The sequence below is a fragment of the Triturus cristatus genome, chromosome 1_1, assembly GCF_964204655.1.
Source record: "Triturus cristatus chromosome 1_1, aTriCri1.1, whole genome shotgun sequence".
NCBI classification, from domain to species: Eukaryota; Metazoa; Chordata; class Amphibia; order Caudata; family Salamandridae; genus Triturus; species Triturus cristatus.
The window spans coordinates 47,403,045-47,419,102 of NC_140579.1; the positions used below are offsets into that span (position 1 = coordinate 47,403,045).

Consider the following 16,058-nt stretch of genomic DNA (forward strand, 5'->3'; position numbering starts at 1 on the left):
ACATCCTGTTGCGTATAACATTCCTGTACTCTCTTTCCACTTTCTCAACTCTTTCTCTGTAGCATCTCCCTGAAGCGATCTCACACTTTCTATTGTGTCCTCACACATCCCTCTTTCCCTGACCCAATTTGCAGGGCCCGCAACATACATGCGACTTCTCTGGCTGTCCTTTTTGCTACCTCATCCGCAAAAGCATTTCCGCGACCAACATCATCAGTAATCTTCTTATGCGCACTACATTTCACAATTGCTATCTGGGTAGGCAAAACAAGTGACTCAAGAAGATCAGTTACCAATTGACCATGCTGTATTTTAGTACTGTGGGAGGTAAGGAATCCTCTTTCCTTCCACAAACGACCGGAGCTATGCGCCACACCAAACGCATACTGGCTGTTGGTATACACATTCACTCTTTCCTTTAGATAACACACACGCTCTGGTCAAAGCTATCAGTTCAGCTGCCTGAGCTGAATTATGTCTGATGCGTGCTGTCTCCACGATTGTATACAAGGTGGTAACAGCATAAGCTGAAGTTGTCTCACCATTTGGGAGTTTGAAACCAGACCCATCCACCCATAGGATCCCATCTGGATCCACTAATGGCAGATCTTTCAAATCAATCCTGCCTTTTGTCTCCTCCTCAGTATGGAGAAAACAATCCTGTTGTTTCCGAATATCTTTCTCTTCTGGAAGAGGTAACAGTGTGGCTGGATTTAAAATATTACATCGTTTGATGTGCACATGACTAGCCAAGAGCGTCAGCTCATATCCAGACAAACGAGCACTCGTAAGATGCTGTGTTTTTGTTCTGTTTAGCAAAGTATCCACTGCATGTGGCACCATAACAACAAGAGTATTATCTAGCACCACTCCAGCAGACTGACGAATAGAAATCGCTGCTGCTGCTGTAGCTTTAAGACAACTAGGCAATGCCTTGGCTACTGGGTCTAACGTAGCTGAAAAATAGGCACATGGCCGCTGTTTGTCTCCAAATCGTTGTGTTAGGACTGACAACGCACAACCCTCTCTTTCATAGACATAGAGCGTGAAGGGCTTACTGTAATCTGGAGTACCCAACACAGGAGCAGAACACAGAGCAGTACATAAATCAGAAAAACTCTTCTGACATTCGTCAGTCCAAGGAAGGGGTTGGGGTGTGTCTTTCAAAGTGAGTGCTAACAAAGGTTTGGCCAACAAAGAAAAATTCGGAATCCACTGTCTACAATAAGAAGTGATGCCCAGAAAGGCGCGCACCTCTCTTTGTGTAAATGGCACAGACATTTGCGCTATTGCTCGAATTCGTTCTGGGGTTAATCACCTTCCCTCCTTTGATAAGAGATGACCCAAATAGGTAACCTCTCGACGGACATATTGTAGTTTAGAAGGCGAAACCTTATAATTAACATCAGACAAGTGACGTAACAGTGCAACAGTCACATTCCTGCAGACACCCTCTGAATCAGCAGCAATAAACAAATCATCCATATATTGAATAAGAGTAGCACCTGGGGGCAAAGGAAAAACATCGAGCTGACATTTCAGAGCTTGGCTATAAATGGAGGGGCTTTCACAATAGCCTTGGGGTGCACGCTTGAACCGGAAACTTCGGCCTCCTAGAGAGAAACCAAAAAAATCCCTACTCTCTTTGGCAATGGGAATGCTGAAGAAAGCATTTTTCAGATCAATAACAGAAAACCAAGCCGCTGAGGCAGGTATCATAGTTAACAGGGCAGTGATATCTGGAACAACAGGAAACTGTGGTACAACAATTTTATTGACCTCCCGAAGATCAATCACAAAACGATGAACAGGAGGCTTAGAAGGATCAGTACGTTTAAGAACAGGAAGAATAGGACTATTACATACATTTCCTCTCGTTTCCTCAATCACACCCTTCTGAACCAAATCATAAATGATATCCAAAAGCGCTCTTTCACCTTCATTGGAAATTCTGTATTGAGGAATGCGTGGCAATTTAGCATTAGGCTTGAGAGTAACAACATAAGACAACCAACATCATTTGGACCGTAGCCCAGAGCGTTGCAGGAAGAGAGAGCAATTCAGGTGGGAATTGATCTTTAGACAAATACATTGAAGAAGTCAATTTCTGCCCTAAAGTAGGATGCACAGAAGGAGAACAATATATCGTTGCATGCATTCTTTTCAATAGATCCAAACCCAACAGATTCTCGCCGCAACCAGTCGTTAAAAGAAGATGAGCTTCCATATCATAAGGGCCAATTGAAATAGGCAAAGGACAGGAGACCGGGTTACGAACTGGAGCGCCAGAAAATCCCACCGATACATTTGTTAAGCCAGACAAAGGTGCCCCAGGGAGTTTAGAGTGAATGACAGAACTTCTCATCGCACCAGTATCTAAAAGAAATGGCTCTGAAACACCCATTGTAGTGACATTGACATAAGGCCCATCCTGATTTACTGGAATCGATACAACTTCCTCACTTTGTCTATGGCTGTCCTAGTTAGCGTGAAGGCTTTCATTTTCACCTTCAACATGATAATCATCATTGTAATACTGTGTAGACTGAGTATTCTGCTGATCGAAGTAGTTCGTAGAATTTGGAGGGGGTAAGGAACGCTGTTCTTGAGGCATCACACCTCGACCTCTACCCCTCTATATTATCTGGAAACCACCATGGCCTCGTGGAGCAGATAGTTCTCCCTTACGTTGCAATAAAACCGGGCAGCTATTTTTAAAATTACCTTCCTCTCTACAATAGGCACATTGGTTAGGACCTAATAAAGGTCGCAGAATAAAGGGCTCAGGCTTTTGATACACCCTCTGAAACTGGTTGAAACTGGCGCTGAGTATAACGAGGAGGATAAGCTTGTTGCAGAAGAACCTTCGTTTTTAATTCTTTCGTCTTTTTCTCTTGCTTTTCTTTCTCCTCTTTATCCCTGTTCTCATAATATTGAGCAGTAGCCAATATCTGGGCAGAAGAAGAAAGAGCCCATGAACTCTCAGAATCTTTCAACTTGTGTGACAGCTCGGGAAGCAAATTAAATATGAATTTATCTACAAATAATCGCTGTCCACCCTCCGTAGTCATATCCTGACCACTGTCATCAATAAACGTCTCCTCAAAACGAGTGAAGAAATCAGAGACACTCCTCTTTCTTCTGCCTACACGCAGCTAATTTATCCCAATTAACTCTCAACGCGGGCATCATCGTTTTCATTAAAGCAGTAATCCTACCAGGGAGTTCTGAAATCAAAACATCAGGCTTAGCACCACCCACTTGAGCTGTATCCGCAGCAATAATAGCGGCCCAAGTACCACCCAATGCTTGGGCGTGATCCTCTCTACGAATCCGAGCCCATAATGCTTGTGGGACTACATTTCCCATCAACATATCAATATCGGCTAAATTCATAATACAGGCATCAACAGTCTGGGACAACTCCTTATAATAACCAGCAGTGTTTTTACAGGGAGCCGGTAGAGACTGTTTAAGAGCCAAAACTTCAGATCTCTTCCAGGGGACATGTACCCATATACGCTGGAAGTGCGCGGGAACAGCTGGATTAGCACCTGCTGCTGCAACCGCTTCTCTCCACACTGGAGGAACCTCTCTCATGGGATAATGTTTGGATGTCAGCCTAACAGCAGGATCGGAATCAAAAAAGGTCTGTGAGGAAAATAAGGACCTAAACGGCATCCTCAACCTTAGAACCCACAATGAGTCCCTTATCGAAATTAGCCTGAACATCTAACAAACCCTGAGGAAGTAAACCCAAATCCATATCCTCCCATTCTTTAGCGAGAGTGTCACACAACATTAAATACATATCTCTGCGTGGGCGCCTCCCACTGATGAAAGGTGGTCATGATATCTTTCACACTATACTGGGGACCCTTCTCGATCCATTTGCGAGCGAGAGAGTCCAATACCACCCGTTCGTCGGAACCTGGGAGTTGACTACGAGACTGTCTTCGAGAAAAAGCCGGAGACATATTCAAAGTCTCAAAGAAAGGAGACAGAAACCCAGAGGCCGTATCTGTGATTCGTTTGCGCACAGTAGGAGAATTAGACATAAGAACAGGGGACAAGGTATTAGGTGAACTAACAGAAGAATTAACAGTTATAAGGGGAGCCGAAGGCAAAGGAGGTTGATGTTCAGGAAACGGAGGCAAAGAAGTCGGTGGCGGAAGAGGTGGGGGGCTGCACTACCGGAAGGGGCAAATGCGGAAGAGCCGGAGCAGGCGGAGGCGCAACTAATGGCTGAACTGGTTGTAACAATGGGGGTGCATTAGCACCTTGTACATAGGGAGGAGGCAATCTCTAAGTGAGACATCAAAGGGACTTCCTCCGGATCCTTACTTTTATCAGAAGGGGAAATAGGCAACACCGGATAGCATTTATCTATCGCCATACGATGCTGTCTCTCTGAAATTTCCATTTCATGATTAATCTCATTATCTTTAAACTGCTGAGCAGCCTGTATAATCATCATACTTTGTGTTTTCTTATCTCGTTTTGCCTGTTTAATTTCTCTCTGTTTGGCTTCCTTACGCCAGAGGCGGAAAGAGTCAAACATTGCCGGCCGGGCTTTTCTTTTAAACAAAATTGCTTCCAAATTATCTAATATGTCAGGCTCAAAGCTACCATTCTGTGGCCACTGTAGAACACCATCGTTCTTTGTGTATCGGATCCATGCCTCATTAAAGGCAATGGGGCCAACACCATGTTTAGAATAAAGCTCATAAGTGGGAGTTCCAACCGGAGGAATTGGACAAGGGTCCTCAAGCCGGGAATCCCTATCACAACCAAAACAACAAAACTTTCTAAACTTACTCAGACCAGGCATCGTTATTTCACTGGACTGTTCACAAACATCAAGGGGTTAAATCGCATAACACAGCACAATCTGTACTCACCCCTCGGCTTCGGCTTTTGCAATAGCCGAATCAAAGGCCCAAAACAAAAAAAAAACGAAATGGTGGGAGCTACCCACCAATACCTAAATAAGTGTCTTCTTACGCCAACAGAGGCCCGTCTAACGTCTCGCGATTCCATACATCACCAAAAGGGGCCAAAGCAAGGCGGCAGTCAGGGCAGCAGTCGTCAGCAGCCGTCAGGAAGGAGAAACCGCGCTGAAAAAGACCTTCGGACCACTTCGACATACAGGGGTCGCTTGACGTGGTTCGCGATTCCTCCAGAATTTTCTTGCGGGGTTCCTCACGACCCTCAGGCAAAATCGCTACCTCTGAAGCCGCCTCACAGAGGGCACCAATTGAAGAACCAGGGCCTTATGGGCCTGGCGGCGCAGGGCACGCCTTAATCTCCTGAGTTCACCTGCTTTGTTGAACAGAGACACAGGACATTCTGTTGAACGTAGAAGATCCGGTTTATTAGCTGCAGCTAAGTACAGTTGTCCCAGAAGTACACTCAGTATGTTCTTAGGAGACTGCCACTCTACTGCATCACACACAATCTTTTATAGCGCATAGATTCACCAAGAACACTCCCAATGCATACATGGTTATCCAATGAGAAGAGTTTGAAAACAAGATATAACCAATGAGAAAAGTTTGAAAACAAGATATCAAGTAACCCAAATAAACCTCTCTTCCAACTGTTTTTGCCACCCCTCCCCACAAGTTAATCAGTGGTAGTGTCTACAACTCAACTTGCAGGTGGCAGGACATATTTGTATGCTTTGGAGGACAGTTGTGAAATGAGAGAATACAAGTAGAGAATAGCGAAGGCCAGAAGATAAGATAAAGTCAGGAAAGAATGGTGTGAACCGACAGACAGTTGAGACAGGGTTTAGTCAAACCAGATGAGGATTAGTGGACTCAGCCAGTCCCTGACATCAGTCTCGTAAACAGAGGCAGAAGGCTATTTGACACGTCGCAGTAAGATCAGCAGAAAAACTTCGTTCATTGTGCTGCCTGAGTGAGGGCAACACAAAATGGCGGTGGAACACAAAGAAACGGTGGCTGAATACAAGCGAGATCAAAAATCGAATTTCCTCACTATGTGTTCCTTCGAGGTGAAGTTAGTGTCCATGGTGGATCCAAGTGACTTGGCATTTGATGAAAGTGGAGGTTCCCAGCAGTAAAAGTTCCTGTTGTTGAGCCCGATTTGAATATTATCTTGTTTATTGTTCTTGGCAAATGACAGGAATTCTATCTTGGTTGGGTTGAGCTTCAGGTAGGTGCTTGATATCCAGGTCTGGAGGATGTGCACGCTGTTTGAGGCATTGCATGTCTGAAGCAGAGGAGGTTTTCGAGTAGAGTTGTGCATCATCGACACATTGCTGAATCTTGATGCTGTTATTGAATTCGAGTACCAAGCAGTTCAATGTATAGATTGATGTTTGACACAAGAGAGTATGGAGCCCTAGGAGACTCCGCAGGTGATGGGGATCTTTTGTGTGCCTATGTTAACAGACTGGTATTGATTGGAAAGGTAGCAAACCAGCCAGTGAAGGGCATTGCATGTGAATCCCATTGAAGATCCAAGGATGCATATAAGGGTGGGTTGGTTGACTGTTTAAGGTAACGGAGAAGTTCATCAATGTTTGAGGGCAGGGGTTATCTTCAACTGTGGTCAAGAGGACATCGGCTATGGTTTTAGGGAAGGTTACTGTTGTGGTGAGCATTCCCACTCTTTCACTCCTTTAACATTGCAAGTTGGGACAACCGATAGTCTTTTTGCATAGTTGCAGATCTATGCCCCAATCATGCACACTCCTACACAGTGTTTGGTCAACACCCGATAGAGTATGCCACCTACCGCAGAAAGGTATCATTTCTAAATGTTGAGTCTTTTGTGTAACAGAAAATGATTAGTGCCAGGCTTTAGGGCGTACAAATTGTTGGAAGAAAGATTAAATTAACTGATATTTAGGAGTTGGCGACCTTTTGCAGTAATAAGGTTAACAGCGCTGTTTTGTCTCATTAAGGTCCCATCCAGATATCCTCAAGATACCAAATGAGCTTTTTTATGATGGAGAACTTCAGGAGTGTGCAGATCAGATTCTGAGCCATTCTTACTGCAATTGGGAACATCTACCAAAGCAGGTAAGCACTTGCTTCCAAATGAGGTCGCATTCATTATGCGAGTGTGCTATTTCATGATTGTGTCGTGTATCTAATATTTACAAGGCCAAGTTTGTTCAGTAGCAATGTTCTCGAGGGGTTTGTTTCAGGAGGTACAATCTGCATAAAAGCATTTTTCATTATTTTTTTACATTATTTTGTCCGTGATCTTGCGGTAATCTGAAAGTATTCTTGTTCCTGACTACGTTTCGCTCTGCCATTTCATTTGTGGTTTCTTCAGACACTGAATTGTTAAGTGTAACTTGGCTGAATTCGTTAGTGAATGGGGCATTAAGGTTGTCAAAATTTCAAAGTATTGTGTGTTGCGGAACCTAACCTCGTACCAAGCCTCCGTACCATGTAAATGCCACAATAGATTATTTTTTCAGTTTGGAAATATTTATACACCTGTCCAACTCTGAAGTCCATATCATTGAGTACTCAAAACTAAATTTGTTATTTTAACTAATAAAAAAGCAACCTGCAAGGACAAATGCTAGAGTGCATAGTAATCCAAGTTTTTGGTCTACCGATGCTGCTTTTGCCTTTTGCTGATTTAAATTTGTTGATTTCTTTATTTTTTTACTCACTTTTTTTTTTTATTATTGCACTTCACCTTTCTGTCCTTCTGTTCTCGAGCTGTGATCCTATTTTTCGTGGCTACTCTTCTGCATCTGCATGTGAAGGTTAATCCTCTCTTGCCTATAGTTTCTGGTATGTGATCCCATCCACACCCATCATATGAACAGCACCTCTCAAGGATCCTTTTTGTTCAGGGTCCATGTCTTTGTGCTGCTTACATCTCCGCTCACTGTTTCTCTGCTGCTTCTGTCCTTGGGATTCACTTCCTACTCGTTCTCTGCTTAAGACGTTTCTTGCCCTTCCTCCAGGCGCCTTTACGCTGTTGTGCTTCTGTCTGGTCTACAACTTCTTTGCTCCTTTGCACCTTCCGCCCTTGCATGCTGTCACCCTTCCAACCTTTGCAGCGACATGAAAGATGTTGAAAAGATGTCTGCATCCCTAGTCATTTTTGTCTAATCGTAGGAAAACATTTTTTTATTTCATTTGATTTTAATGCAAGATAATTTTTTGTCTACTCCTTTCCTGTTGTATTCGACCAGTCTTATTAGAGGTGTAATATCGTCAAGATTCACTAATTCACATACTGCAAGCATAGTAGTAGGGGAATTGTTCTCCAGTAAATAATTGTGTATACTTGAATGCATTTTCCTTGAATGGAAGATTTTAAAGTTAGTCCGGTTTTCACTTTTAGGGATTTCCAATCATTTTTAATGGGGTACTAGGAGAAGACCAGCGTGAAGGCAACAGCCCTTCATTCTTCAATGTGACTGAGGTTGATGCTGTGGTATCTTACCTCAAGAAACTGCTGGTTGCCCAGGGAAAGAAGGGGACGCCCAAACTCTCTCCTAAGGAAATTGGCATTATTTCTCCTTATCGGAAACAGGTAAGGCGTTGGTATAATTGCAAACTATGATCTTGGTTCAACATTTGTGCCACCTTGTATAGTGCTTTATGTGACATTAAAAACTAGAATGTTACACTGATTAATGGAGAGTATCATCTTTGGTAAAGTAGTGTTGCTCAAGCCAGTGTAATTCATTTTGTGAGAAGACATTTGCCAGCAATACATAGAAGCCTGTTCATAATGCTGCCCCATTGTTCTGGTAAGGGAGATTGGCCTCTAGAGAACACACTGTTTTAGTCTCACTTTCTCTTAACCCGCTGCATTGGGATAGGGTTGGATAAGTTAATTTCTATAGGAATACTCCAACCCAAGATACTTGTCTTTAGATGTTGTCCCGCATTGGAGAGAGAGAACATTTTTAGATAAGCCGCTGTAATCCGTATCATTTGTTGCTTATTGTGTTTAATCATGCATTTGAAAATGTCTTTCTTAAATGATTCATGCAGCAGCACAGTCTGCCATCATGACTGATCTAATAAGCTACATTTGTGTAGTCTTAACCTATTTGCACTGTTGAATCTTTCCAGGTTGAAAAGATCAGGAAAGCCATAACTAAGTTGGATCCAGTGCTCAAAGGCATGAATGATATCAAGGATTTGAAGGTAAACCATAGCTTGTTGTTTACATGGTAAATCATCTAGTATATGTTAACATATTTCATATCATTTGACCAGAGGGTGGATGCAGACTTGGCGTTCATCACTGAGGTCACTGGATAAAACCTGCACTTTTGCTGTATTCAAGTGATAAATAACAAATTTCACCTAATTTATTGGTGTTCAGTTACCCAACCTAGCCAGAATGGAAGGATAAATTGGCAAAGTGTGATATTCAGGGCAAAGCAGTTCTCAGCAGTGGTTGCTTTACTTTACACAACCCAGAATTCCAGATAGGATTTTATACAAAAGCAGGTCAAAGATGAGATACAGCCTTGCTGTTGGAGAGATTCACGAATATTCCTACATATCATCCATCTTTAAAAGCATGCAACTGAAATCCTATGTGCTTCATTTTACACTTGCATGAGCAATTAGTGTTGTATGGTGCTTCTGAAATTCTCAGTAAAATAGCTTTCTCTGTCTTACAATTTATGAAATATTTACAGTGGAAATGGTACAATACATCTTTTTACAGGGCTATTTTGTACTTTTTGTTTCAGAATACCTTCTTTGGTCCTTTATACCAAGGTTTGATTTCCATCTACTGTCACTGTTTGACTATATGTCAAACATTGTTAAATTAAATAAGTTCTGTACACTGTTGACATGTCACCTTCTGGCTACCTCCCAGTGCATGGTTACTACTGGTGCTGTCTTGCTATGGTTACAGTTGTCTCCATGATCAAATGTAAATAGAAACTGATGTATTTCAGTTTCTTGCTGTGATTCCTCTTGATGTTACATGGACGGTGTGTGTGGTGTGTGTGAGTGGCAGCGTTTGTGTGTGACAGTAGTGCATGTTACATGCAGCACAGGCCTGATTGCATGTCAACATGGTTGTGCTTAATATTACAGAATACATATAACCGGAATAGAGCCTTTAAAGGAAAACAATTTGAAAGGTAATGCTAACAGATACATGCATGTTTTCAGTGTAGAAACTCCACATGTTCTGACACCATTCAAATGATTATGGCAGAGAAGGGAACTTTCCAGTGTTGCAGCGTGAATCTTTTCTGGATCCACTATGCTGTGCATTATTCCGCCATCTAGTGGTTGAGTCCGGAATTGTAGTCTTTTTTTTTTTTGTGACTGATGGGTGTAGACATACCACTATTTGGTGGCCTTCAGTGACATCAACGTGCTTCCTCCGGAAGCCCCCTTTGGTCGCCATCTTCAGATTCTTTTTTTCTGCCGTTGGGTCTGGATCGATACGGAAGGAGCTCCAGAAGTTTGGAGAGAAGAATCTACGAAAAATAACAAAAACAGCAAGAAAATAACTTTATCGACATACTGGCCTTCGAGTCAGTGAACCGGGACAGAGCAAAGAGAAAAAAGACCAAAGCTTCGACGTCCTACGGAGAATGTGCATACTGGGGGCTCCCTGTGCACGGTAATGGACAAGACACCATTCAAGTTCTGCAACAATAGTCACCACAAGTACACACTGAAGAATCAGCATTCGGTCTGTAACCTTTACCTGCCGCTGGACCACCGAAGCGAAGATTGCGACGCAAGCTCGGCATTCACCCCGAATACTTTAAGGGTGAGAGAGAGGCACAGAAAAGCAAATTACAACATGCAGGGTCAAGGACCACTTGCGTCGCTTCGAGACCTGGTCCTCTCCAGTGAAGAAGAGGACAACGTCGCCGAAGGGCCTGGCGGCGAAGAGGACGCGCACGTCCCAGTCGTCGGTCGAAAAGAAAACTCCAAAGGAGGTAAGAGAAGCATCGACCCCCAAACAGTCAGCCGATCCATGAAAGAGTGACTCCAAGTCCTCGAAGGGAGCCTTGGCGTTGAAACATTTGATGACTGCAAGTGCGTCCAAGGACAAACAGTCTGTCGGTTCCTTTGACAAGGACTCCCAGACACGAAGACCCTAGAAAAAACAGTTGTCGGAAGAGTAGTCACAAAAAGGACTATTCAACATCGAAAAAAGAAAGGGTTAAACAAGCTTCAACGTAGACAAGCTACAAAAGAAAGGCAGAAAATCTCGACGCCGAAACACATGCGTCTGAGTTGTAAAAGAAAAAAAAAAAGGCTTGAAGCCGAAATGGCGAGTATCTTGCAACGCAAGAAGGATTTCGACGAGAAAATGAAACAATTCAAAATTCCGCTGAAAATTTCGACCGAAGGTGAAAGACGTCCAAGAACTAGATCTTCTGACGACGCCAGAACCGGTCGAGGAAGAAGATTACTACTTCAAAGCCAAAGTAGAGGAAGAGGACCGAACATATCACGGTTCGGCGACCTCGGAGGCGCAAGACATGCAGTGGCAAGATCTTGACGCCGAATCACCAGAAGAAGGGTTGGACTCGTACCCCTCGAGGCCCTGACCACCAGATGACATTGGGATGTTGTTGTAATATGCTAATTTGTGTTATGTCACTTCTGACATCTCTGTGAGGTGATGGGGTTCTAGAGTGCCAACTCATCATGAGCTGGCTGTAGGAATGTTGGGAGAGATTGAGAGATGAACCTGCTGGCAGTTGGATGGCCGAGCTGTATTACCTGCATCTTCAATTAAATAACCTTATTCATCTACAAATGGACTGCGGATCTTTATTCATCCCTCCAAAGTGTACTTTTTTAACACTGGCGACGAGGATGGGATTCAACAGCTCAACTCCAGACAACAGCATGAATCTTTAACGATCAAGAAACGGATCTCATCCTCATTACATTGCTGAACATTCAAGTAAGATTTTTATTGTAATCAAAGTGCTTATTATTGGTGACCGACCCACTTCGTCTGGCAATATCAACAGTCCACATCAGATATCTTGTAACCCACCGTAACGCCTACGTTTTAAACACTAACCGATTTCACTGCTATCTGTTTTTTATCAAAATTACAAGCAAGTGTTTCTACGTGGGACAGAATTTTCGTTCAGGAAGATACGGTGTGGGAACAAATGATTATTTTTTTTTAACTTATGGTGGATGGAACATCTCAATATTTGCCGGTTATGTCAAAATGATTTAAATTAGACTTGCAGTTTTCTTGCTCGCGCTCTCTCTCAAGCGCAGTTCCAGTACTCGTGCAACATTCTTCTGACGTGTTCTGCATCCGGGTGAATCGCCATTGTCAACAGCAGCGTCACTCATAGAACCCGCAGCAGTCTTGGAACGCATCTCACGTTTCATCAAACGTCAGAGCGTAAGCAGCGTCTCCTTCTGAACATGTTCCTTGGCAACGGCAAACCAGAAGCGCACTTCACGTAGCTGTGCAACGCCTCTCAGCCTAGGACGCACCTTCGCTCACGTTGGTTTCCCTGACAACGACAAGCCTGAAGCGGACGACTATAACCTGTTTGTTGCATAGCTGACTCGTAGACCGCATTGTGGGAACGTTTCTTCAACATTTGCAGTACAACGCTGACACGCACAGCTATCTACCAGTAAGTGCAATTTATATTTCTACGGCGTGTCATTTTGCCAAATTACGCTGACACGCACAGCTTCTGAGAAAAGTTTCAAATATTGTTATAACGTGCTCATTGCATAGCGGACTCGTAGACCACATCGTGGGAACGTCTTTCTGACATTTGTAGTACAACGCTGATACGCACAGCTATCTACCAGTAAGTGCAATTATATTGGTACTGCGTGTCATTTTGCCAAATTACGCTGACACGCACAGCTTCTAGGATTGTTGAACGTTACCACTGAGGTATACATCACTTATTCAACATGTGCGTGATTATGCAGTGCTGACACGCACAGCTAACAACATTTGATCCTCATCACCACTACAATTATTTACCTACAGTCATTCTGTGTGTTTTGTGACGCACGACGCTGACACGAGCAGTCATTACCACGCAGAGTGTTGTGTCGAGTACAATTCCCGCTTATGCTGTGTGTCCTCTAATTAACATCGCTGACACACGCAGCTTGACACGAAATTTTTAAATTAAGTTTGATTAATAAAATGTCTGTACAACTTGTTCCTATGTTCATACTAAGACTAGCTTAATTGGTACGTATGGCATTAGCATTTGGTAAAGTTTGAGTGGCTGTATAAGTTAAGAAGAAAAGGAAATCTTAATAATTTTAATCTCAAATCTTCTGAGTCATGCAAAATGTTACGGCTGCACCGTTTTTCTTACAATCTCCAGGTGATCCACCTATTAAATGGTCTAAGTGGAAGAAGGTATTTGGCTCGGGTATGCGGTACCTCTCTCAGTGTTGAGAGGAAAACGGCTCTGCTAATGCACTGTCTTGGATCTGAGGGTCAAGATGTCTTCGATCATCTTCCTGATGTTCCAAGCAGTGCTGCAGCGGGTTTGAATGAATTTGAACATTGTATATATAAGCTTGACGCGAATTACCTACCTAAAGTTAGTACTATTTTGGAACGCTATCACTTTGGAAGGCGGATGCAGAAAGAAGGTGAGAGTATAGAAAATTATGTAACAGATCTCAGACGTTTAGCCTCCACTTGCAAATTTGATATCCTGATTGAAGAAAGGATAAGAGATCAATTTATGCTTGGTTGCATCTCTGAAAAAGTGAGAGATGAACTTTGGCTAAAAGACGAACCATCTCTTGATGAGGTCTTAGTAATAGCTAAAAGGATAGAACACTCACTAGCGTGTGTTAAGGAAATAAAAAAAGATCTTGACAAAGTAGTTTCTGATGTTACAGTGGTTAATACTAATGTGTCCCACAAACCTACTGATTCCTTAGTGAAATCCCTGACTAAGGACAAGTTAAGTACTAAGTCTCCAGCTCAATTCAAAAAGAGTGGTAAGTGTTACAGGTGTAACAGCACAACTCACTGGGTGAATGATAAATCTTGTCCTGCCCTAAATACTATATGTTCTTTTTGTAAAAAAAAAAGGGACACATGGTGAGTGCATGTAGAATCAAGGCTTCTAGAAGCGCAATAAATGAAGTTTCTCAAGAAAATACAACAGATCTACATGATTTTGAATGTGGACAAATTATAGTTCAGGTTGGAAGTGATGGACCCTTGGATTTTATACTAGTAGAAGGTCATAGAACAAAAGTGTTATTTGATTCAGGTGCAAAGATTACTATTGTTTCTAGTAAATTCATTAATGACAATTTGAGCTCCAAAGTAAAACTCCTAAAACCTGACATTCGTCCCACCGCATATGGTGGTGATCCCATTGAATTGAAAGGGTACTTTGTGGGATTAATTGAATTTGAGGATCGTTTCACCTCCGGGAAGATCTATGTTTCTAAAAAGGGGGATAGTATTATTAGCTGGTGGCACCAAAAAGACCTGGGTGTCATGTTAGATCCCAATAGTATACCTCCCATCATTATCAAAGAGAGGAATGTCATCAAGTCAATAGACAACACATCCTTACAGTCACAACTTATGGCAGAATTTCCCCTGGTTTTTGGAGAAAGGTTGGGTTGCCTTAAGGGCTACTGCCATAGAATAAAGTTGGCCTCGGGATCGGTTCCGGTTTCTAGCAAGGTGCGGAATGTTCCTTTTACAGTCAAAGAAGATATGCTCAAAGAGATTGACAAACTTAAATCTCAGGGGATCATTGAAGAAGTTGAAGGGACATCTTGGTTGGCTCCAGTGGTAGCTGCTAGAAAACCGGATGGGTCTCTGAGGTTGTGTGTGGACCTTAGACAGCTTAACAAGTGTGTACTGGTAGACAAATATCCCCTTCCAAACATTTCTGAGCTGTTGAGCATGGTGGCAGGAGCGAAAATCTTTAGTACAATTGATCTGACGTCCGCATATCATCAAATACTACTTGACGAATCTTCTAGAGATTTGACTGCGTTTGTTACGCCTTTTGGGACGTTCAGATTTATAAGGCTTCCATTTGGCCTGGTTTCTGCCGCTTCAGTGTTTCAACGAGTCATGGAGAAGGTTTTGGTTGATGTCCGGGAATTTGTGTATATCAAGATGATATATTGGTGTACGGATCCGATGTGTTGGAGCATGGGAAAAGAGTGAGGCAAGTGCTTGGTAGACTTACTGCTCACAATCTGACTATTAAGCGGGAAAAGTGTAAATTTGGCTTGGATAAAATTGACTACTTGGGACATACCATAAGTGCTGATGGAGTAGTTCCAAAAGCTGATCTGGTAAACACTATTAAAGATCTGATGGCTCCCACATCTAAGGAAGAATTAATGCGCTTTCTTGGCATGGCTGAATACTACAATAAATTCATAAAGAATTTTGCAGAAGTTACATATAACATAAGGAACCTTCTAAAAAAGGGAGAGAAATTTTGTTGGGATGATTCTTGTGAGAAGGAGTTTTGTGACTTGAAACTTATGCTACAAAATGCACCTAATCTTAGAAATTATGATCCCACCAAAACGTCCATTATTTCCACCGATGCAAGTTTGAAGGGGCTTGGTGCAGTTTTATATCAAGGAGGTACTGCTCCTGAGAACACCATTATGTTCATTTCGAGAAGTCTGAAAGGGGCTGAAACCAGATAGTCAGTCATTGAGCGTGAAGCTCTAGCTGTTTACTGGGCTATTAAGAAATTCAAAAAAAATTTGTGGGGTACATCTTTCGTTGTTAAGACAGATCACAAACCACTGCGTGAAGTGTTAACTAGCAAAGGCATTGATTCGATTTCGCCGCGAATTTCAAAATGGGTTGTTGGTTTGCAAGGGTTTGATTTTGTTGTCAAATATATTCCAGGTAGTGAGAATCTTGTGGCAGATGCACTTTCAAGACTGGTTCCGTCTGGTGAACCAAATTTACTTGACTCTGAGAAGGATGTTGCTTTTGGTCATCCTCATGATTTTGTGTGTGTGGTGGATTGTGAGGTGATTTCTCACGAACGGTGGCTAGACGCTTGCAAGGCTGATGCATCCATTCAAGAGGTA

The 16,058-nt window shown here is 42.6% G+C and overlaps 1 protein-coding gene across 8 annotated transcripts in view; it reads left to right on the forward strand.

Moving 5' to 3' along the window:
* The window catches only part of LOC146869330 (RNA helicase MOV-10-like), a 614,726-nt gene that overhangs the window by 474,121 nt on the left and 124,547 nt on the right, over positions 1–16,058 (forward strand). For all 8 annotated transcript variants that reach the window (XM_085650280.1, XM_085650264.1, XM_085650271.1 and 5 more), the window contains 3 exons: positions 6,935–7,052; positions 8,344–8,535; positions 9,084–9,158. In XM_085650280.1, coding sequence (XP_085506406.1) covers positions 6,935–7,052; positions 8,344–8,535; positions 9,084–9,158 — 385 coding nt within the window. The remainder of the gene's footprint in view (positions 1–6,934; positions 7,053–8,343; positions 8,536–9,083; positions 9,159–16,058) is intronic.